General features: G+C 42.2%; 1 protein-coding gene across 7 annotated transcripts in view; it reads right to left on the bottom strand.

Annotated features, from left to right (window-relative positions):
- RPTOR (regulatory associated protein of MTOR complex 1) overlaps positions 1–19,234 on the bottom strand; it is a 160,885-nt gene extending 141,651 nt beyond the window's left edge. For all 7 annotated transcript variants that reach the window (XM_075169350.1, XM_075169348.1, XM_075169346.1 and 4 more), the window contains exons 1-3: positions 18,557–19,234; positions 3,798–3,900; positions 512–594 (exon numbers count right to left, since the gene is read on the bottom strand). In XM_075169350.1, the coding sequence (XP_075025451.1) occupies positions 512–594; positions 3,798–3,900; positions 18,557–18,718 (348 nt within the window). In that variant the 5' untranslated portion in view covers positions 18,719–19,234. The remainder of the gene's footprint in view (positions 1–511; positions 595–3,797; positions 3,901–18,556) is intronic.
- Between the last annotated feature and the right edge of the window lie 3,186 nt (positions 19,235–22,420).

Here is a 22,420-nt window from a genome sequence, read left to right as displayed (position 1 = left end):
ACTTTAGTTAGAATTAGCAGTTACCAAAGCTCTGAAATTATGTTTTACAACAAAACCAAAAGCCTCCCTCAGCTACTAACTGTACAACATTCATTTGTTCCACAGGATAAAAACAGTACTGATGAGTGCTGGGACACACAGTTTTGAACCAGCTGAGGCCAAACACATTTTTACAACAGAAGAAACCATAAACTCAGAGTGAAAAACTTCAGAACATCTCAAAAATACAATAAAGTCAGAGGAACCTAAATTTTAAAAAAATCACTCTAGGACTTAGTACCCCAGACGTGATCAAAGAAAGTGCTGGCCAAGAGGGGCATCAGCTAGAAAGATATGAAATTTGACAGCTTGCAAGAATTTATTCACACTGATGGATGAAGGAAGCAACAAATGCTGCAAGAGCACCACGCCACATAACAGACACATATCTTAGTTTTCAGTCTACGTTGAATGTTATCGCGAAGGAGTATCGTATCTATAGCTGCAGAGGGGAAGCCCAAGGAATACTTACTCTTGGCTGCCAGTTTTCATACTGCTTCTGTAAATTTGCACCAATGGTTTCCAGAGCTTTTTGAGGACCCATTGACAGAGGATCTAGGAAATATAATACAAATGAGTATTTTTGACCACAACTGAACCACTGAGCTTGAGAAGAAGCAGAAATTATTTCCAATTCGATGTGCATTTAAACGTTTAGCTACTCCACATTATGCTTCTGTAAAATCCAGATCTACAACCTGGGAGACCAAAGTCTACATCAAAGCATGAATACCACCCCCCTTGGCGGAAGAAAGAAGCCAAAAGCTTTCTGCGCTTTCACTCTCCAGTGTTCTGCTTGCAAGAAAGCTCGTTTAATGATGTTTTAATGCAGGTTCCTTTCATGCATTCAATTCCAAATTCATTCTCTGTGGAATTTACTTGGGTGCAATACCCAAAAATTATCCCCAACTTCCTCACTCAAGTACAAATTAAAAACCATTAAAGACTGTCAAATTTGGAAAAAGATTTCTCTTTTTAAGGTAATAAATGCAATTTTGTTTTGAAAAACAGGAGAGGCGTAACATTTGTTTCTCTTAATATTGAAAAAAGGTTTCTATAGTAAATAATGACAAAAATTTAAATTGGTTAAATATTTTATTATAAACATTTTTTCTTGATGAATGCAAAATCCTGCTTCATTTACTTCCATTGCTTACTGCTTCAGAGATTATATGCCATTTGTAATTTTTAAGAAGTTAATTTTATCACTAGATAATTACCACCATCCATACATACTGATACAATTTCAGCTTATGTGCTTTATTCAAAAAACCATGGCCATATAATTGACACTATTAAAAAGTTTTAAAAAAACCTAGAAGCTAATATTTTGCAATTTAATATAAATTATTTTTAATCAATGGCGTTACTTTTTAAAAATCTTTACAAATACTGTACCTTGTACTGTTAGAAACAAAATATAAAGTAGGACGAAAGCAGGATGTTATGAGTTACTTTTCTTAAATGAATAAAAGCTAGGATCTTATTTAACTTTTAGTATACTTTTGTAGAAAGATGTAAGGTAACGTGAGTATACCATTTACATTCTTCCAAAACAAACACGAACAGCAGCAAGTTGTCTGCTCAGACCCCAAGGAGCCTGTCCGCTGTCTTTGGCTCAGCTGTGGCTGTTGCTCCAGAAGCCTCGCCAGAGCCGTCTCCAGGTCGGAACGAGCCCCACTCCCCGCCACGGGCCCTGCAGTCCCAGCGCTCCCTGACATACCTTTGAGAAACGCCTCTGGATATTGCAGCAGTCTTTGTTGTTCTGAACTGCAACAGTCCCCTCGCTATTTAAGGCGAGTTTTGAGCAAATACCCTTGAGATGTTGAACAGTAATCCCCCAAAAGTATTCACGCTGCCTCATAACATCTTTTGTTAGTTAATACGCCATTAGCTATTGCTCAAATTTAAAAAAGGAAAAAAAAAATAGCATAAACACATCCGATTTTTTGGAGCCCTTCAACAGGGCCAAACTGAACTTCAGAAAAAGAAATTAAAAACACTTCACATGCACTTTGACAGCAGAGGAATGTAGTTCATGGACTCTGGAGCGCCTTCAGAGTAATTAGCATTATTAACAATACCCTTCATACAAAAATAAAGTACACTGGTGCCATTCCAAGAGCCAAACAATGGAAACAAATTATTTTCCTAAATATAGCTCGTGCCACCACGGTCATTACATGAGCTTTCAGCCTCCCTTGTTGAGTGCATATATAAGGCTAGCGAAGGCCTGCAGATCAATAGGCCAAGACACCTTCGGTATAACCACGGCACGAGGCTCTCCGTGCCTCATGACACCATAGCACAGATGTCAGCTGAGGCTTAATTCCGGAGAAAAACGAAACACTTCAGATGTTCCAAAGGTGCATCTGGAAGGTACAGCGAGAACTGCAACTGGCGTTTGTCTGAGACGGCGACAGCCATTTGTTACCAGAGTTCACAAGCTGGTGATCTCAGCTCAGTTGTAAACAGCAGCAATTGCACCAAAATGATTTCCACACTTTCTCGCACATCTGGCAAAGCCATTATGTTTCCACAATACACACTGTTAGCTTCTCTTGAGACTGTTGTATAGAAGAAAACACAGCGGATATTTTTGCAATTACCTTTTTCAGAAATTTAAAGTTGGCTAGAAATGGAAATGAGTACTTGTGTATATATACACACTAAAAAATTAATTTAAAAACTGCATTCAAAATTCTCTTTGTTGATGATAATCACTAATCGCTTTATTTTAATGACTCTGCAATGCTCCTCATTCTCTTTGCTCTCTACTTGTGTATCAATGAGAAATGAGAGCTGTTCTCGCTACTGAATAGATGTATTTGTTAGTGCATGCTCATGGCTTTTTAACTGCTTTAAAGTCATCAGCATTTTTAGGTTAAAAAAACCGAGATGCTATGATTCATAAAGCAGGTAAGGCAAGATTAGAAACGAGACATTCGTAAAGTTTTTAAAGACATTCAGTTTGTGCAATGATTAATTTGCTTCTGCAGCCTATCATAAGCCCCGGAGTTCAGGATTACAGTGCTCTGCATGTTACTTGCAGAAGACTGAACATTTTCAATACCTAGATAAAAAATAAGTCTCTCTTAGAAAGCTTTCTTACACAAGGTATTTCCTTCTAATATTACTTCAGATTTGTCTCATCTTGATAATCAGACTTGATCTCCAAAACCAAGGGAACTTTCCATTTCTTAACAAAAAACTAGGTATTTAGTCCAACACTGCATCAAAGTAGCAAGCTCATGTGTTGGAACTGCTGGCAACACATCCTTGGGAATAATTCCAGGTCTTCTGAATTCATGATCCCAATTAAAATAGCCCCAGAGCAATCACCTCAAATGCAGTAAAGTCCACGCATTTTACAAAAGCTTATTTCTCTATTGTATGATGCAGGGTAATTTTAAACCTTTGCAGACCACAGTACTCTGAAGATGTTACTGCTCAGAGATTTCCTTAGATATTTATAAATCTACAACAATTAAGAGTAAGCTAAGTAGCTAATTAACAGCTTTTTTTCTCCATGCTATCTCATTTTAGAATAAAGCAGGAGGGATGACCTATGGCAGCAGTTACTGCTGGATACTTAACTAATTCATATAGACACAGCGAAATCAGATGCCAGATTTCCTTTTGTTCACCCTAGTTTTAAGTCCAGGAAACACACAACTTTAAGATTACTATATATGGTATAACTCAGTATTTATAAGATTAATAGAGTTAGCTGGAGCTTGGAAGTTCTCAAGACTTACCAATCCAACACTCCAGGCGGGCGCAGGGAGTTGTTTTCACCACATCAGGAGGGTCCACACCGACATTTAGGCACAAAACTAAGGCAACGCTAACAGTCTTCATCTGCAAAGACAGACAATAAAATGCTTACTTAGCATAGAAACAAAATCAATTTTCACTTGTGTTGAAATTTTACCACTACGATAACTTTTGAAGGGTTTCAACAAAGCTTCGTTATCTGCTCTTTAACACGGACTATTTTAAGCAAGGCATGACTGATTAATATTTTTTTTTTTAAATAGAACAGTACTTAGATTTTACGTTAGTATTTTTATTATTATTTCCAGAGCCCATTCTTCTTTTATAGAGCATGGAAATGGATATCACTGGACTTCTGCTACTCATCTTAAATTAGTTATTGTCCAACTGAAATACATTATTAAAACATGAGAATATGCTATTCAGGGTCCCTGATCAATATTATAGTATGTCCTCTCTAATATTAAAACTAAAAGCATTACAAGGGAAAAACTCCCAAGTGACCAACCAAACCATAACAAAACGTTTCGTCCATTTTTTTTGTTTTGTTTTCTTTGCATGTTAGTTATCCTGGATATTCTTATTTTAGGACAAATCATCACTCGGCTCCCCTTCCCGGTTTTGCCTACAGCTGCTGCTTCAGTATCAGCTCCTTAGAACTGACATTTAGACATGCTTCTGTAGCCACAAGGGGCACCACAAACATATAAAATCCAAACTTATTGACACCTGAACTAAAGCTGCACTAAACCAATGACTAAGCACTATGGTCAGTTAAAAATATTGCTTGAAAAATTATTATCTCACATCTTTATGCTCTTTTCTAAACTCCCTCATCCCAATACCTAAACCAGAGAAGGAAGACAAAAGAAGTAACATGGCTTATGGTATTTCCATCAAGTGTTCAGCGCTCCCTTGCTTGTCTGAAGCAAGGCCACCCACATCTCCACTTCCCCAGGGTGCTCATTACAATTCAGAACAGCAGGCAAAATGCAAAAACAACAAAAAAAAATTCAAACCCCACACTTACAGAAAAAGCTAGAGCCACACAAACGCATAAAGAAAGTAGAAACTGGAGCAGAGAGGCACTATTCACACCAAGAAGGGGGGACAGGCTCTACAGCAGGACAGAAATTCTGCAGTGTCCGCTCACCCCCATGTCTATGATGGGGAACCCAGAGTAAAAAATTAGCAAGAAATCTGGTTAATGGCTTCATCCCCAACTATGTTCTTGCCAACAAAACCCTGTAATCATGTAGGAGTTGCTCATCCCCATGAGTTAACAAGGAAGAAGCGGCACTTTCCAGAATACGGGTGAAAACAGGAGTCTGAATGGGGATTCCCTCCCTGGCATTTCACAAGGGTTCCCAAAGGAGCGCACACAGATCGGGTGAGAACGTCCACAGCCGAAGTTTAGCACTAAGTACACATGCACTAAGAGTACTTTATCAAAATTAAGAACGATACATAGTAAAAGTGGATCAGCTGCAAGACGCAGCTTGGTCCTGCAACGCCGAGAGCGGTCAGGCAGCCCTGAGGCCACACCACCAGGACTCGTCCGCCTGCTACCAAACCTGGGGGCTCCCGATGGAGAGCTGACATCTGTGCTGACAACCGACCTGATCCATTCCTCTCCTCCTGGAAGTCTTTTCCATCCTCCTCCCCCTCATTCTGCTTCTCTTATCTGTCGTTTTCATCTCTCTTTTCCCCTCACTTTCCTTCACTTATTTTATCAACACCAAACTGCTACCCTTAAAAATAAATTGTGCCAGCAATTGTTGATACTTTTCACGTTGCTCACACACATCTTACCCTTCCCTCTCCTTTTTTGCTTTGTTTAGAAAATAATTTCATCTGGACACAGGGCAACTGCCGCCCTGGTTTTCCAGAACCCACCACAAAGGTCTCGCTGGTGGTTCAATAACGTCTCCAATAAAAACCATCCTACAACAGCTGCCACAAAAACCCAATATATTTACAGACGTAACAGGCACACATGACATTGTTCACAAGAAGTGCACCCAGTTAAAAAAAAGTTACTTCAACATCCAAGTATTGACTGATTTACCTCCTGATCCAATCCACACATGGAGAAGCCATGACCCACACAAAAGGACACAAGACTTCTTCCCCAGCTGGAGAACTGCACACTGCTACACCAGGAGTTATTTTCAGGAAATAGATAGTTGAGGAAATGGCCTCAAATTGCACCAGGGGAGGTTTAGATTGGATATTAGGACAAATTTCTTCAGGGTTGTCAAGCCTTGGAACAGGCTGCCCAGGGAGGTGGTTGAGTCACCATCCCTGGAGGTGTTTAAAAGACATGTGGACATGGTGTGTAGGGACATGGTTTAGTGGTGGACTTGGCAGTGCTGGGTTTACAGCTGAACTCAATCTTAAAGGTCTTCTCCAACCTAAATGATTCTATGATTTTCAAGGTAACAAAATAATACCCAGCACTAGTAAAAGGAAGAACAATTCCACAAGTTTTCAATTCATCCAGCACAAAATTTGTATGTTTTAAAAAATGGCCTGATTTTTAAAGGTGACCAGAGATGACCTGGAAGCTCCATGCACATTCAGTTACCAGGACATCCATTAGTGAAAGATTAGCTCATACACGATGCAGGCTGCGGTACATAAGTAGCAAAGGATGAAAATAGTTCCCTTTAGTCTTACAACCTAAGGGACAGATTTTTAAATGCTTTCTACCCAGTAAAACAGATGTCTGGCACCCAATACTTCAGTGCCTTATTTTTCCTCAGCAAGCGCATCTGGTTTTCTTCCTGCTCACCTATTTCATGTGCAGTATTGACTACTGCACCAAAGAAAACACCACGTTATTTCAATACCGCAACAAATACTTCTTACAACATGCAATCTGAAACCTCTCTACTCCTTTTGAGAAGACAACAAAAGATAAGGAAAGAATTTAATTGAGAAAGCAACACCTTTCAAGATTATTATTCAGTGTCATCTTTTCCTGCCTTCCCTTTCCCAAAACCCGTCGAATATGCTTAAAACAGTGAGAGGCACACAGTTCCTGTTGAGACTTTTGGCTTGACCCACCTGTGCCCTAGGCAAAGATAAGAAATTAATCACATTTAACAAGAGATCTTAACGAGGTAACCCTTTACTATTTCAGGCAGCATGGAAGTGTTATGTACCAACTACGCACATTTGTTGAGAATATTAGCGCTTAGCAATACGATCTGGGAGAAGGAAAAAACAACACAAAAAACGCTACTCACAACCACAAAACATCTGACCATGACAGAACTACTTGCATTGACTGAGCTTTAACCTGCACACAGGGACAGCCCTTCAGCACGCTACATCCACTGCCAGTTCACACAGCCTCAGAGGGAACATGGTGCCGCAGGGTAAAGAACCCAAACACCCCTAGAAGTAATCACATGCTGGCAAACAGGCACTAAAAACCCAGAAGGAAACAAAGAAAACTACAGGACAAAATAACTTACTAGAAGTGAAACCATACAAATCATTCTTTCAAGAGAAAGTATCCTGCCAAACAATCTTTTCTGTCTCATTTATTTATTGTTTCCCATTTGTGGTCTAATACTTATTTTTCAATATTTTACTAGTAATGTCTGATCTGTGACTTCTGCTGAACAGGCTGATATTTATTTTCTATTCCCAAATTCTGTGTTTTAAATATGCATTTCTCCTTGAAAACAGACAGCAAACCGGTAATGAAAAGTAACAGTCTAACTGATCCCAAAGACAAATGGGGTTATTTCCCCTCTGCCTACCTCCCCACAAAGGACGTGAAGTATTATACTTCACAACTATTTGTTCTGCTAATAAAGAGCACATCTTCAGTAAGAATTACAGTGCTCTCACACTCCCCTCTGACTCCTACTCAACATCCATCTATGATGTTGAATCGTTACAGATCAAAAGAAAACCTGAGCCCCAGAAACCAAATAATGCTCTTCACATTTCTAAACTGTTTTAGAACGTACTACCAGAAACTTCGTAGCATATTTAAAGCTTCTTAATACAAGAAGTACTAGGACATTCTCGTCTGTCATTAAGACAGCGGAAATTTTCTTTTCTACATTTCAAGAATATATCCACCAGAATACATTTCAATGGATTTTTGTTAGAATTAAGAAATGAAGCATAAGAGTATTTGGCAAACTTCTAGGAAAACCCATATCCAAAATGTTTTCTCAGCAAAGGCTCAAGATCAAAAACATAGAAGCTCTTACTGTGGACTCTTCCCTATATAGTGTAATTTGTATGTAAAAAATAAAATAAATAAATTAGATACAAAGTTGTGAATTGTACTGCATTCAATTTAAAATTATTTAATAACTCTGGGTCAGAACCTGCAATACTTAAACTGCAAAATCCACTTGGTCAAAAAGCTTTTCTTGAGAAGTAACGGTATTGAATTCCAACCCCAAATCCATCAGAAATGGGAGTAAGTGAACAGAAGTAGTTCTGTGTCTATTCAAAAGAGAAGATGCTTCTTAAAGCACTTGACATTAAAATTAACACATTATACTAAGGATCAGATAATTTGTAAAATATTTTTAATTCGCCTCATTTCATTTTAGGACAAAACAGATTTTCAGACGAGAGAGAGTAACATCAGCATTAGGTATCTCAAACCAAAATTCGTGCAATTTCTGCAGCTATTTTCAGCTGGAAAAAAATATTACATTATCTTCCTAAGAATTTTTTGATTGAAAACCTGAAGTTTTATCATCACAGGGAGCCCAACTCATCCTATTGTAGCATACCTGAAAGTAATTCCAGTCCAGACTGAAAGTGAGACACCCCATTTCATCAGTTGCTAAAGATTTGTTATAGGCTAAGTAAGAACAGGGTTAGCAACTAAGAAAAGAGTCATATAACTGTTTTATCTTCTAGTTCAAGTAATGCCAAGAACAAATCAGTCAATCAATTTATGAGAAATTTTGCATTTTGTGGTAAGACCCTCACCTAACATTTCAGAATGGACATCTTAAAACCCATAAATACTTTATTTTTACACTGCAATTTTCAAGCTGAAAACTTTCTGTTTAAACATTACACAGATGAACACTCAACCGCTATAAACCTGCCTGGTTTTATGCCAACAAGCTAAAATTGCTTCTGAGAGTTAATACAAACGCAAGATCAAGTCAGCATTAAACATAAAATATATGCTGCTACATTATTTTACAGAGCTGAGGATGAACTTATCAGCATTAAATACAAATATTGGGACAGATTTCCAGACTGAGAAATCCTCATATCCATCTCATTTGGGATTCTCCATTGGCCAGCAGGCTCAATTCTGCCTGCTAGTTTAGTAAATTCATTCCCTTCCTAAACACTTTTTTTGGACATTTTTCTTTATATACATTTACATAGATTTAGTACAAGCCTCTCAACCAAAAGGCAAAACCAGCGAGGTGTTCCACAGATAACTCTAAAATGTTAACTGTTTTAGAGACGTGCCATTAAATACTTCAACAAGGAGTTCTCTAAACACTGAGCAGTAATAGCAATATTTAGCAACATGAAACATTGTTCTCCCTTTGGAGTTTCAGTTACAGATCATTCTGCAACACCCAGAAAATCATGTTTTCTCTTTCCCAATGTTTTATACGTCGCACCCACACCCGGCAGGCTTTCTCACAGCAAGGTGGCCTCTTGCAACAAGCTGCATGCTTAACTGGAGTGGGGTTCTTCTGGGGTGACGGGATTCATGGCCCATCAGCCACCGGAGGCGACGGGCATCCTGACCTCTCCAGCAACTTCCCATTTCAGGCTCCCGGCTAAGAGGGGACAAGTGGCAACGCTTTGTCCGGGTGCTCTCTAACAGCACAGGCATCATTTCCAGGGCTTAGGCACAAAACACACCACTGAGGAATGCCAGTTTGCAAATCAGCTGGTGAAAAAGCTGAAAATTTTGAACAGGCAGACAAAACCTTGACCTTCCTGGTCCACTTGATCACACAAATGCACACAAAAACAAAGAAAGGTTTCTGAAGGGAGTGACTCAGACAGAATGCATCCCACATGAACATGACTTATCTCTACCCGGCAAACAGGGGGAAGGAGTATAGATCCTTGCTGCAGAAGTGGAGTCTGTTTGACGCATTGCCCTTTGAGCAGTCACTTACACCATCAAGCTCTAATTTGCTACCCTTCTACACTCATTTTGCACCACACTGTATGAGATGATTGAGAATCAAGCGTTGCTCTTCTTTTTTAATCTATCTTCCCTTTAGTGGGTCAAATACCAAAAGAAGAGAGATCTGCCAGTCCTCTTCAGCTTACCTGTAACATTTGCAAGGTAAAACATCTAAAAAGAAAGAGCTTTCAGCTTCAAGGAAGTTTTTTTTATATGAAGTTTAAGAGAAATAAATTTTTATGGGGAAAAAAAAAATCTCAGTGTGCTTCTCCACAGTGATAAAAATAGTAGAATGCAAAGAAATACTTCAGGTTAACATTAATAATTCAACACCTCTGCAGGTAGTCTTCAGCCATCTGTAGCCCAAAAGGTCGGTTCTTGCTGTGACTGTTGTGACAGCATACACTAGATTCCTAGATCAACTCCTCCTCAGTGTTTGTTTTCCTTTTCTAATCTCTGTATTCTGCAATAATACTATGAATTTTCTTCAGAGGTTTATTATGTCCAACATGTTCGTTTACTCAGTGAGTGCAGCTACTACACAAAGTTCAAGAGCAGTCAGTAACGCTAACACAGCTCCTCATAAAACAGACTTTTAACTGCTGGCTTCACTATTTACTTTATAAGCACTGCTTATACTTGTAGATGAATTACTACTGTCAATCAATACCCAAGATATACATATACACTTTCTATTCACTCGCTCTGAGAACAGTGTGCATCTTCTCTGTCTGACAGGGAAAAATATCAACTGACATGCTATGGCCTGGCGACCTCAGCTTCTGAAGGTGCCGTTGGAGATCAAAGGTAGTCGTGCATGACAACTGCTCTTAAGATTAAAAACTACAAAGTCAAGTAGGCTGATCCGCTCTGCCATAGCAAAGCATCAAAATAGTGCCTTTAAACCACTGCTTAGATGCATATAACCAAAATGGTGTTTTCTTGTCCCTGCCAATCATTTCTTATAAATAACGAAAAACAATAGGAAGCAAATATTTTACTTCTGTGATCTTTGCTTTCGTTATACAATATGCAAAGGGAATGAACATGAGGCATTTTCTAGATGTTATTCCTCATTTGATCTGTAGCAACGGCTTTCCTTCTCACCTCAGCACAACTCTATCTGCTTTGCATTCTGTACAGGCTTCTTTTCATCATTCCACCACATTCCCACTCCTGTCTAGCACTATCTTTAAAAAGGTGTCCATCTTCCTATGCATTGACTTACTTCCTCATCTTCAGATCTTGCTTACAAACTAGTATTTCAAATTATTCCTGGAAAACATTTTTAGATCTTTAACAAGTCAATACTACATTCTATACAACATACATTTGATCAGGAATCACACTGTCCCCTTTAAGTGGAGTTCCTGAGCTACAGCCAACTTCACTAAATTGAAATACCTTTTTAAAATAGGAAGTTTCCTGAGCTTACAGGAGCAAGAAGGAGAAAATGATAAGGACAAGATCAAGTCCATAATTACAGCTGAAGTGTCAGGAACATAAAGATGAAGATGTTTGGTTGTATTTGAGAGCCATATGGTACAGAACACTGTCCCCCTGCCTAACAAGGCTCAACCACCTGATCACTTCAAGGGCTTTAAGCTTCTTACTGCTGATGTGCTGTGGAAGAATGGGAGAGAGAGCAGGAATCACTGAGGGAAGACAATCAGCAAACCATGCTGCAGACTGTGCCTCTTCTTGAGGCTTTGTCAGACTACGGAAAGTCAAGCAGAGGGACAGCCTCGAGCGCAGAGGGACAGCCAGGGATGACGACTCACATCATCGCTTTTACCATAGACTACTTTGCACACCTCTGAGGCATTGCTCTGCAGAGTACAGCACTAATTACAGTGCCGCTCTCATCCCCTACCCAACAAAAGCCACTCCGGCTGTAGATCACCCTGCCACAACACAGCAAGAATAAATAAATAAATACAAATACAGAAGTAAGAATATTTCTGGTGAGGGGTGTCGCTGGTAGAACCACTGAGACAAAAAGCTAAAAAGGAACTCTTCAGGCCCTGAGCCCATCTGCCACCTACTGTATCCCACATCACAGCTTTGTATTAAAGAATGCCATTAACAGGAATCTGGTTTTGTTAAATATTTCATTAGATAATTTAGCTAAAGTACATTTTTTATAGAAGAATAGCAGAGCAAGACAAACATCTTGGGTTTATCAAATTTACTTGGAAATGCCAGTTAAAGCTATGACAGAGAACAATCAATAGCCTCCCTCAGTTATCCATGGCCATACCATGCTAACAGTCACCTTTGGAAACGTTCAAGGGTAGAAGATCAGCACAGCAGCAAGCCAATTAAAACAACATCTCAGAGAGAAAAACACAACCAAACCCCCCAAACTTCCCAGAAGACCTACATAACCCATGGAGACAAACAAAAATGAAACTCCGAGGAAGCCTGGTGCCCTTGAATTTCTCGATCTACACAAAGGCAGAGAGAAGAAACGTAAGAACCAGAAAAGCATTAACAAAGCATTTCTAAAACGTTCACGTAACTTCCAGTCTCTCACCTACCGAAACATACACAATGCCAAAATAAAGAAGTGGTAGTTGGCAGCAGAACAGATGTTTCACAGCTTTCTCCACAAGAGCTTCATGCGAAGCAGCCCGCTACCATCTGGCAATTTACCATTGCACTACGGTTCTACCAATGTTTATTAACATTTGCCACACTTGAGAAATTAGAGGAAAAGACTCATACAATGATAAATATTTTTTAATTAAAGCATGCAATTTGCAATAATAGCCCAGCACTTATGTATCTCTTCTAAGGTATATATTTTTTTCATTGTCTGCTATTCACAGGCCTTTCAAATTTCTACAACCATGCTGGGGGGCAGGAGGGTAATTAGCCACTACAACATATATGTTGATTTTAAGTAGCAATAATTGCCTAACTCCTCTCCAAATACCATATGCTCAGTACTGCAGCCACACCAGTCTCCAAGATTGCCCTAGTCTCCAAGACAAAAAATTAAGCACATATATATAACATGTATTCTCTCATTGCATTTTTTTGAATGGAGAAAATTTTCTGTCATTCCAGTTGCTAATAGTGAAGTCCCTCCCTACTCTAAAATTATTTTTGCACGTGATAATGTTGTCAGCTCCTTTCTCACACATTACACTGCACTTCTATCACTTATTACTCATATTGCAAATGTAATTACAATGAAGCACTCTCAGGGAGCTATTTAAGGGAATAAGACTCCTGGACATTTCTGTATATTAAGCCATTAAAATTTTAGATTTACAAAAACTATTTTCTTTCCCACCTAACTGGTAGAAGTAGAAATTCACAAATTCGTAAGTGTATGAATTCACAAATATGCATTTACTCCCTATGTTCAGCCATCTTGAAAAAATTACTTATTATCTTGGAAAAAGTCCTCACAACAATATTATGAAAAATCAAACCCTGGATATGTTCAGTATAAGAAATTACATAAACTAATGGAGTTATCCTAATGCTCCACCTAAGCTAATTAAGTATAGAACAGAAGTTAAAGCCTAATGCCCTCCATAGCAAAATACTAAATTACCACATCATCGTCCTACCATTCGCGTGGTCTGATTAAAGTTGACACAATAGCTGTGGTATTGGAAAGATTAAGTAGAGTGCTCACGGGAAGTACGGACTGCACTGCCAGTAACTACCAAATAATACTCATTTTACATCTCCTAGATCTCAGCTGAAGTGAGAAAATTCATAGGATGAGAGAGTGACCGAGTTGAAGACTTCAGTGTTTCCTACTGGTGTATAAAGGTAAGATCTTTTTCTTTCAAAATACGTGATTAGCAGTACTCTTCAGAGCTGTTAATCAAAGTCCTCTCTCTGCTTAGACATAAAAACATTTGTAGATAGTGGTAGCTAGAGCACAAGCTTACCAACTCTATCCAATCAATACACAACCATCTTAATTCAAAATGATCTTTGTTCTAGGTAAGAGAAGATATAAATCTCTAACTTGGATGACAGTGCTCATTACTTACAGCAGGGGGTTCAGTTTGGGGAGAAGCTGGGGTTTTTTGTTTTGTTTTGTTGTTAAAGACATTTGTAAACCAGCAGGTGCGCGATGCTACCACTCAATTCACACACCTCACTGGGCAGCAATTGCCACTTTTAGTAACTATTGAACTAAAATGGATTTCAACCCCTGACCTAGAAGAGACAGAGGCTCACACCATTACCAGTGCTCAGGGCCACGCTATAGCATCAAAGCAAAGTGCTCCAAGCTAGTCTTCCTTAGAGTTTATCTTCATACCAAGGAAGAACGGAAACCACATACCATTTGGGTGAGATCCCAGCCTACTGACAGGGTTATGAGCTTCCTAGACATGAACACAGTTGATAGTCCGTGATCATGCATAAGCAAACAGAAAACAAACATTTAAAATGGAATAAATCAAACTAAAGCGAAGGCTGCTACCAAAACACGAACTCCCACCCTCTCCCCTCACCAGGTTCCTGCTGCCTCATTCCAGCTCACAAGAAACAGGCTAAACGAGTCTTGGAAGAGAGGGGGAGATGAGCCTCCAGCGCTCTCAGAGGAGTTACAAGAGTGCCTGGAAAGCTTCCTTAGATTGAACGAACTATTTCAAGCTGAGATGATGTGCACAAACTTCCAATGCTACTATCCATTAATTTCCTTTGACACATGAAACGTTTGCCATGCAGGCAGGTAAACTCTGCTTGTCTGAATTAAGCGCATTTGTATGCAGTCCTGCTTTAATCTCCATTTCTATAGAAACCTAATTGCATATTCCTCTTCTCATAAAAACAGGATTTAATTCTCACTCAGCAAGTTATGAGGCAGCAGGAAAAAATGTTAAAGTAAAACTATTACAATCAGCTTTGTTGCTCTCTGCTTATTTTAGAAATCAATATAAGTATAGCACATCTTAATTTAAATATTCTGAATTTAGTAGCAACTTGTCAGTAAAACCTGGTGTATTTGAAATCTTTTATTTAAATCAAGTTTCATGATTTATTTGCTACTGAGGCTGTGAGATTTTATTCAATACACAAAGCATAATTCCAACCCTCTTGTCTTAAAAATATTCTTTAAATAAATAATAGATCAAAGCAGTGTCACTTTGATGGCATATGTAGTCCACGGAAGCAGGAGACGAAGGATTAAATGTTTTCAGAGCAAATGTTTTCAGAGGAAAGGGCGGGGGGGTGGGGGAGCAAGTGAATGTACAGTTATTTTATCTAGATTTACCACTTATTACTTTTCTTATTTGATTCTTCCCTCCTATTAGAGTTCGGCCTTCTAAAGAACCTTCAAGTTCATATAAACTCTGGGGTTTTTAGAGCAATGAAGCAAGATAAAAAAAGAGTCATTCCATTCCCAAACCTTAGTGAATCATTTCCTATAACTATAGTAAAGCTAGGATCAGTCCCTAGAACTACTCAAAACGATGAGTAAGGGCAAAATACGCCACTGCCTGTGTTTTTTCATGATTCACAGGGGAAAAATGCCACAGATTTACCTGCAACTCAGGCAAATCAAGACTTGTTTTGGCTAACCTTTGAGAATTTCTTGATTTAGAGATAGGCTGGTGTGTTTAAATACAGATAATGGTTCCCATCCTAAGCTTTGACAAGTTAGTTTATCAAATTCAAAATAATGGAATGCTTTCCACGCTCTCAAGCCACACCAAGGTATATCCCCTCCAGCCCTCAAGAAAATCTCTTTCAGTAGCATCTCGAAGATAAGAGCACATCTGAAGTCAATCAGACCTGGCTTGTGGGAAAAGGAGGCAAGAGACAAGAAAAGGAAAGTAAACTGGGGAATGCAACAGACCCACAGTCAGATTGAGAGCAGAGGGAAGTGACTACATGTTGCTTTTAGTTTGAGTAGCAGCTATAGACAGGCATAAGAAGCCTTGAATGCTGACCAAAACAAGCATGGCTGCAACACAAAATTCTGATCACTGGGGAATAATGCTCCAAAGCAAGAAAAAAGAAAGAGAACAAACTTTCTGAAGACAGCTAAAACAACAAGATGAGAGGAATAATTAATTTAAAATGCCAGAGAGATATAACAAAACAGTAAAGTGAAATCGGAAAAAGGGGAAAAAAAAAAGGAAAGAAAAAAAAAAGGGAAGGGAGGGGAAAATCAACAAAAGGTCAGTATACTTCCTGACAGTAAAGGCTGACAGATTACTGCATATCTTCCCTCACACTATTATTCCAAAATGCTTCCTAATAAAAACCCCACAAATCTCAAGTTCCTGCATTTTTATTAAGGTGACTGGTTTTCTGGACAAACCCATTACACTTGAACTGCCACTTTCAGCTGGTCTACGTGAAAAGAACAGCAGCATGAACTAGCAAGCTAGTAACACAAGGTCAAACCAGATTATATGATTTTATTAACTATTTCGCAGGATTAACCTAACTTGAGTTAGCTGGGGGGAAATATTCAACAAATGTCATTTTCCATACAGAATTCTAAACAACCCATCTTTAGACCCCTTCTTTCACCATTTGAAGTTCTGATAAGTTTGTTATATCACATCAAATGCTAAGGAGACATCCAATGATAGCTAAAAAGTTGAATAAAATACAAGACATGAGAAATAACTGTTAAGATCTAAAAATAATGAGATCGAGCATTCTCAAGTCTTCTTCTTGAGAGCAAGCTTCTCTTGCTCTCTCAGATGTCTTTATGTGCTTTCTATATATTCTTATGACCTGTTCCTAAGCAAAAAGTAATTATACACAATGGCAAGTTTGTCCAAACAGTACCTGATAAAGCTGTCCAGATACAAATAACAGCTTTACATACAAATATAAGCAGCATCACTGATCCTGATATAAAGAAAGGGTATTTGATTCAAGCTGACAGTGAAAACAGGAAAAATCAGATTTGCTCATATTTTCTTCATTTACAAAAATAAGACTCAGTATCTTGGAGAATGATTCAGGGCCTGATTTTGCCAAGCTGATTCACAGCGAGTAGCTCACTATTTTGTGAAAAGCACACCATTCACAGCACAAAGGACTCTTAGAAGAAGAAACTGCAACTCCATAGGAGTAAGAACGGTAGGAACTGGGCTGTGATGGTCACTGTAACCACTGCTCTTATCTTCATTGAAATGATTCTCTTTGACTGTAATATGCATACGAAACGTTTAACACAAATACAGAGAAGACAGCCGATTACTACCACTTTATTCATGCTTATGCTTACAACCTATTGATTATCTTGATCAAGTCAATGTCATTCCCAATTTAGAAAAACACAGCTTTGCAGATCAGGAAATAAGTGAACAGGAAGCTTCACAGGAAGGCAGAGGGATCACTAAAATAGACAAGCAAGCTCATCACACCTCCACAGTCTACTAGAGGAAAATCTCTTCTTTGCCAAAACCCTTTAAAGAAGACATACCACAAAACTTTGTGTTCTGTGGCTCATTTAAACTATATCCAAAAAAACCTGAATTCAATCCATTAACGATCTGCCAAGTCAAATTTTCAGTACATGATTCTACTCAGTCAAACGATTCTGGTTCAGCCAAAGCCTTCCCCAGAACTTCCGAGAACTATAACCATTTAGGTGAACACCCCGCTACAAACATTTAGACTCATATATAGCATCCTCATGCCTGGTCCTAATGCCTCTGGAAAGAAATTACAGGACGGAGTTTCAACAGCAGTTCCCAAGTTATTCCATAGTATTACAAGAGGGATCATAAACCTAACAGAAATTTGGTCACCAAAAAAACCTTATACATATTCACAAACAAAAAGTTATGGGCAAAACAACCTTGAGACCTAAGGAATCCTGCAAGGCCAAAGCAGATTCCAATAACAGAATGAGGGGCGCTGATTATCCATGGCATTTCTTGGGTGCTTTGTTTGTTTGCTTTTAACTTAAACATTTAAGTTGGGACATAGACGCAACACAGGACTCAAGACACCCTGGCAGGGATCTTTCTTTGACGCACTTGGCTTTATCAGTTTAATATGCAACATATATTCAAACAAAAGAGAAGCACCTTGCTTTAATACAGTAAGTGCTTCATCTAATAACTATTTTCTGCCTCCAAAATCACATAATCTCAGTTTCCCTACACACAATGACTTAATTTTACATTCCACATAACATGCTGGTGGCAAACTTCAAAACCACAAAGCTTCCCTACATCTTCACCGCTAGACAACTGTAATAACTACATTTATTGCACCTTGTGCTTGCATCATTAACCTGCTGATCCAGAGAGCTCTTTAAAACCTCATTAATTTTATTGTCTTTCCAAGTACCCACATTTCATTTGAAGAGCTTAAATGAGGGAGCTACTCAAAGAGTGTATTACCATGAGCTTGGAATTAGTACTTTTGACCCATCTGCATGTTTGCTTCGCCTAATACCATATGACAGGCACACAAACTAAAGGCAAGTTGGACCACCGGATCACATACCCAGCGTTTCATCTGAAAACAGACTGCTGCTGGAAGCACAGCAGCCCTCTGAGCACTTATTCCTCCCTTTTCACCACCTGTCCCCCCCGCTCCTCCTCCAAAACCCATCCTGCCCTTGAGCATTACCCGGTCCTTCATCCTCCAGCTCTGAGCCAAAGACTTGGAGCCTTCGATCTTCTCGCAATGCCTTTTCTTCATAAAGGCCAGAGGCAAGTTCCAGTCAGTCAGGTCAGACTCATCCTCCTCCCCAAGCCCCAGAAGAGGCGACTGCAGCATCTCAGACTCCATCAGAGGGGAAGTGCCAGGCAACAAGTGAGCAGCAATCTCCAGCCCAGCACGCAGCGGGGGCCGAGGGATCCCTCCGGCAGCTGGAGGCGCGGACGCGGGCTGGCGGGGGGGAGGACGGGGCAAGGGCAGAGGGAAGCTCCTCTCCCAGGTGTGCAGGTAAGGACGAGCCCGGGGGAAGCAGCGCCTTCCAGCTGGCGACTCTCCTCCGCCGCCGCCGCCCGCAGACAGCGGCCCCGTCCGGGCCCCACGGAGGGCCGAGGTGCCGGTGGGGACCGGGCCCCGGGCCTCCACTCGCGCCTCTAGCCCCGCCGGCCCTGCGCTCTCTGCGGCGGGAGCCGCGCCCGGCCCATCGCGGCTCCCAGCTCCCTCGCACACCGGCGGGCCGAGAGCGGATCGGCGAGCTGTGGACCGGGAGCGGGCGGGAGGCGGGAGGAGAAGGGGAGACTCGTCCTGCGGCGCCGGAGAGCCCGACTCCTCTCACCACCACATCACGGAGGCGGCCATCTTCCCCCGGCCCACAATGCACCGCGCTACGGGCCGCCGCGTGGGACAAGCCGGGCCGCCGCCGTCCAGCCGCGGTTACCATGGTTACAGCGCGGTCTGTCCGGGCCTAGCGCGGGCCGGGCGACCCCGGGAGCCTTCCCGGAGCCCCCCCGGGACACCCTCCCCCCCGGAGCCGCAGGGCTTAAAACAGGCCGCCCTCCTCCGAGCGGGCGGAGACCGCCCGGGTGAACGTCCCCGGCTCGCGCGGCCCTTCCCCGGCCGTGCGCGGCCTCAAGATGTCGGCGGTGCGCGGTGACAGCCCGTCCAGGAGGGCCGCCCGGGGCCGGGGGCACCGCAGACCGGGCAGGTTTGGGGCTGCGTGTGGGGAAAAGGCGTTTCAAGAGCAGAGCAGGCACCCGCGGGGATCCCAGCCCGAGTGCGCCCGAGAGGCTGCTCGGGTCGGAGGGCGAGGGGCTGAGCCGCAGCAGCGCCGGGGGGCGGCGGGCTCGTCTGCCCCGAGCTGGGGGCTGAAAGTCCTGCACTGCTGCAGAGGCCAAACGGGCAAGATTTCGTCCATGCCATCTGCTCCTCGCTTTAACTGCCCCGCCAAACTGCGTGTCCACCACGGGCTTCTTCACTGGGAGCCATAGGATGCGATGTCCTTGTTCCCTGCAGGGATTTTCCCTCCCACAGTGCTTGAAGGGACAATTTCATTGATTACCTTCGAGGTGCCAAAAAATGAATACACAAAAAAAAATCAACATGACTTAGGTTTCCATCACTTAAAGCAGCACAAGACTGCATAACATACCGAGCCTTCCAGACCACCCTGCCCTACAATTACGGTTCTGATGATCTTCATCTTAAAGAGAGAGAAAAATAGATCTGTGATGTCAAGCTCCGGGCTCTGAGCAGCACGAGCATTGCACTGGCGTGTCCTGGTTTCCCCAAACGCCCTGCCGCGGCACAGGCACAGGTACTGCCCTGATAGTGCCGGTTCTGGGACCTCACTGCGCTGCCAGTTGTGTGGGCGTTTATACTGGGGCGAAGGAGCAGGGGAGTGGTGAAACCGGACAATAGGCTCCAGCAGAATTATGGCTGATTTATGCTCACTCTATATATGAGGAAAAGCAAATGTATTATTTCAGGAATATATCCGCTTTGCTATCAAATAAACTGAAGGTTAATGAATATCAAATATTGCTCCTAATGAAGTTCCTCAGAGTGTTTGCTTTTAGTAATCAAGTCCAACTGCATTCGTATTTGTAATACTGTAAATGTGTGAAAATGATTTCAAAGTAGAAATCAAAGAATACATGTATAATTTGATTTCTAGAATCATATTAATTTTCATTAATCTTTTCAGTGTGTTTACATTCATGGAATATTTTAAATGCGAAGACCGTTCTCTACAATAGATTGGAAAATAATGTTTCTGGGAGACTCTGGGGTGCCCAGCATTTGCTTTTGCTCCTTTGATTTACTGACTGAGCTGATTCATTGCTTTACGGGTGCTTTATGCTGATGGCTGATCATAACTACATGATTGTTATTGAAATGAATTGCCATGGCATAGAAAGCACTTACGGCTGTGTTTCTGCTAGCCTTTAATGAATTCCTCGTACCAACGGCAGCTACACAAAATGGGAGTAACAATCCCAACACACCACCTGAGAAAATTACAGCCACTGGAGCGCCCGTGGCAGCTAATCCAGCGCCGTGGCTGCACAGATGGACCCTCGCGCTGGGCAGCGCAGGTCGCTAATCCCGGCTCCCGACAGCTTTAGGGAGCATGTGCCGGAGCCGGCGCCTGCCCCGCCAGAACATGCTGCTGTGCGGCCTCGGGAGCTGCCGCCGAAAATACCTTTGAAGGACACAGCTGCCAGAGGGCAGAGAGCACAAATCTGCCTCGCTTCCCATACGCACAGCTTTAAAACGGTCATTATTAAGATAAGGACCGTGTGTTTTCGCGGTCGGCCAGGCGAAGTCCACAGCCTGTTCTGGAAGAGCCGTGCGTACCCCCATCCCCGGCACGCCCACGTCCTCCCCCTTTATTTCAGGGACTTCTCTGAAACGCTGCCCTGCTCCCCTGAGGCTCTCGGTGCTCCCAGTGTTTTCATCCCGTCCACGCCAGCATCTCCACCTGGCAGGGGCTCTAGGGGGAAGGGGACGGGGTGGCAGGAGGAGGACTCCTCAGAGCAGAGCCGAAGCAACGGCTTGGCTGTCGGGATGAGAACCGGTCGGCGAGAGCAGGCTGTCAGCAGACTTCCCACCCAGCTCTGAATGCATCAGCTCTGACCTGCAATGCTCCCATTATCCCAGACACGCGCTTCCCGGGAGGACCTCAGTCTAGACCCGCGGCTCTCCACTTCGCTGTTCCCTTTGTGGATCCACTCTGTCCTGTTCAACTGCATCCTTTCTTGTCACTGCTGGCCAGGATCCCCTGTGCTGCCAGCTTCTCCGTACCGAAGGCAGTATATGATGACGCATGTCACTGCCACCGGGACCCCCCATTTCCTTTCAGGGTCAGCCCCCTGGCCCCAGACCCTGAGCAGAATAAATTGACAGATGACAATTATTCTTGCCTTGAATAATAGGCTGATAGAATGTTCCTACACGCAAGCGGTTCTTTATACTGGCAGGATAAAGAAGTGCAGAGTGCTGGCTTAGCAGCCCTTTATGTTCACGCTGTACGGGATCAACCTGTATACAGCTTCCCACAGAAGAATAAAACCAGTCATGCTTTCGGGGGTGCCTGTGGACGCAGACGCTCATAGGTACACGCGGGCGTCAGGCTGTGTGACCAGTCCCTGTCCTCTGCAGCAGAAAGCCAGGGCCAGTTCCCACGCTGTAACGGGGCTGCACGCACGGGCTCTTCTCACAGTTTTCACAACAAATATTCCTCCAGTCTTTGTGTGATGATGATTCAGGATGGAGCCCTCGCTACCCCCGAGGATTTGGGTTGCGTTGTTGGGGCATTGCAGAAGAGCCAAACACGAGGAACATCAGAAAGGCTCGCTGCCTGAAAAACAGGGGGACCTCACGGGCTCCTCACCACCTTTCTAAGGCTGCTGTGCCATGTCTACGGGTGACAAAACACCGTAAGAGTCTGCAGTCAGGAAACACTGCCAGCCAGGAGTGGGCTGAGGCAGGGCATGATCAGCGTGTGCGTACGCACCTACGACAGAGCGGTACTGCGCTCCCCAAAGCAGCCACCAC

This window comes from Calonectris borealis, chromosome 20 (assembly GCF_964195595.1).
Source record: "Calonectris borealis chromosome 20, bCalBor7.hap1.2, whole genome shotgun sequence".
NCBI classification, from domain to species: domain Eukaryota; kingdom Metazoa; phylum Chordata; class Aves; order Procellariiformes; family Procellariidae; genus Calonectris; species Calonectris borealis.
Note: the sequence above shows the minus strand (reverse complement) of the source record. Positions and strands in the feature narration are given on the sequence as shown.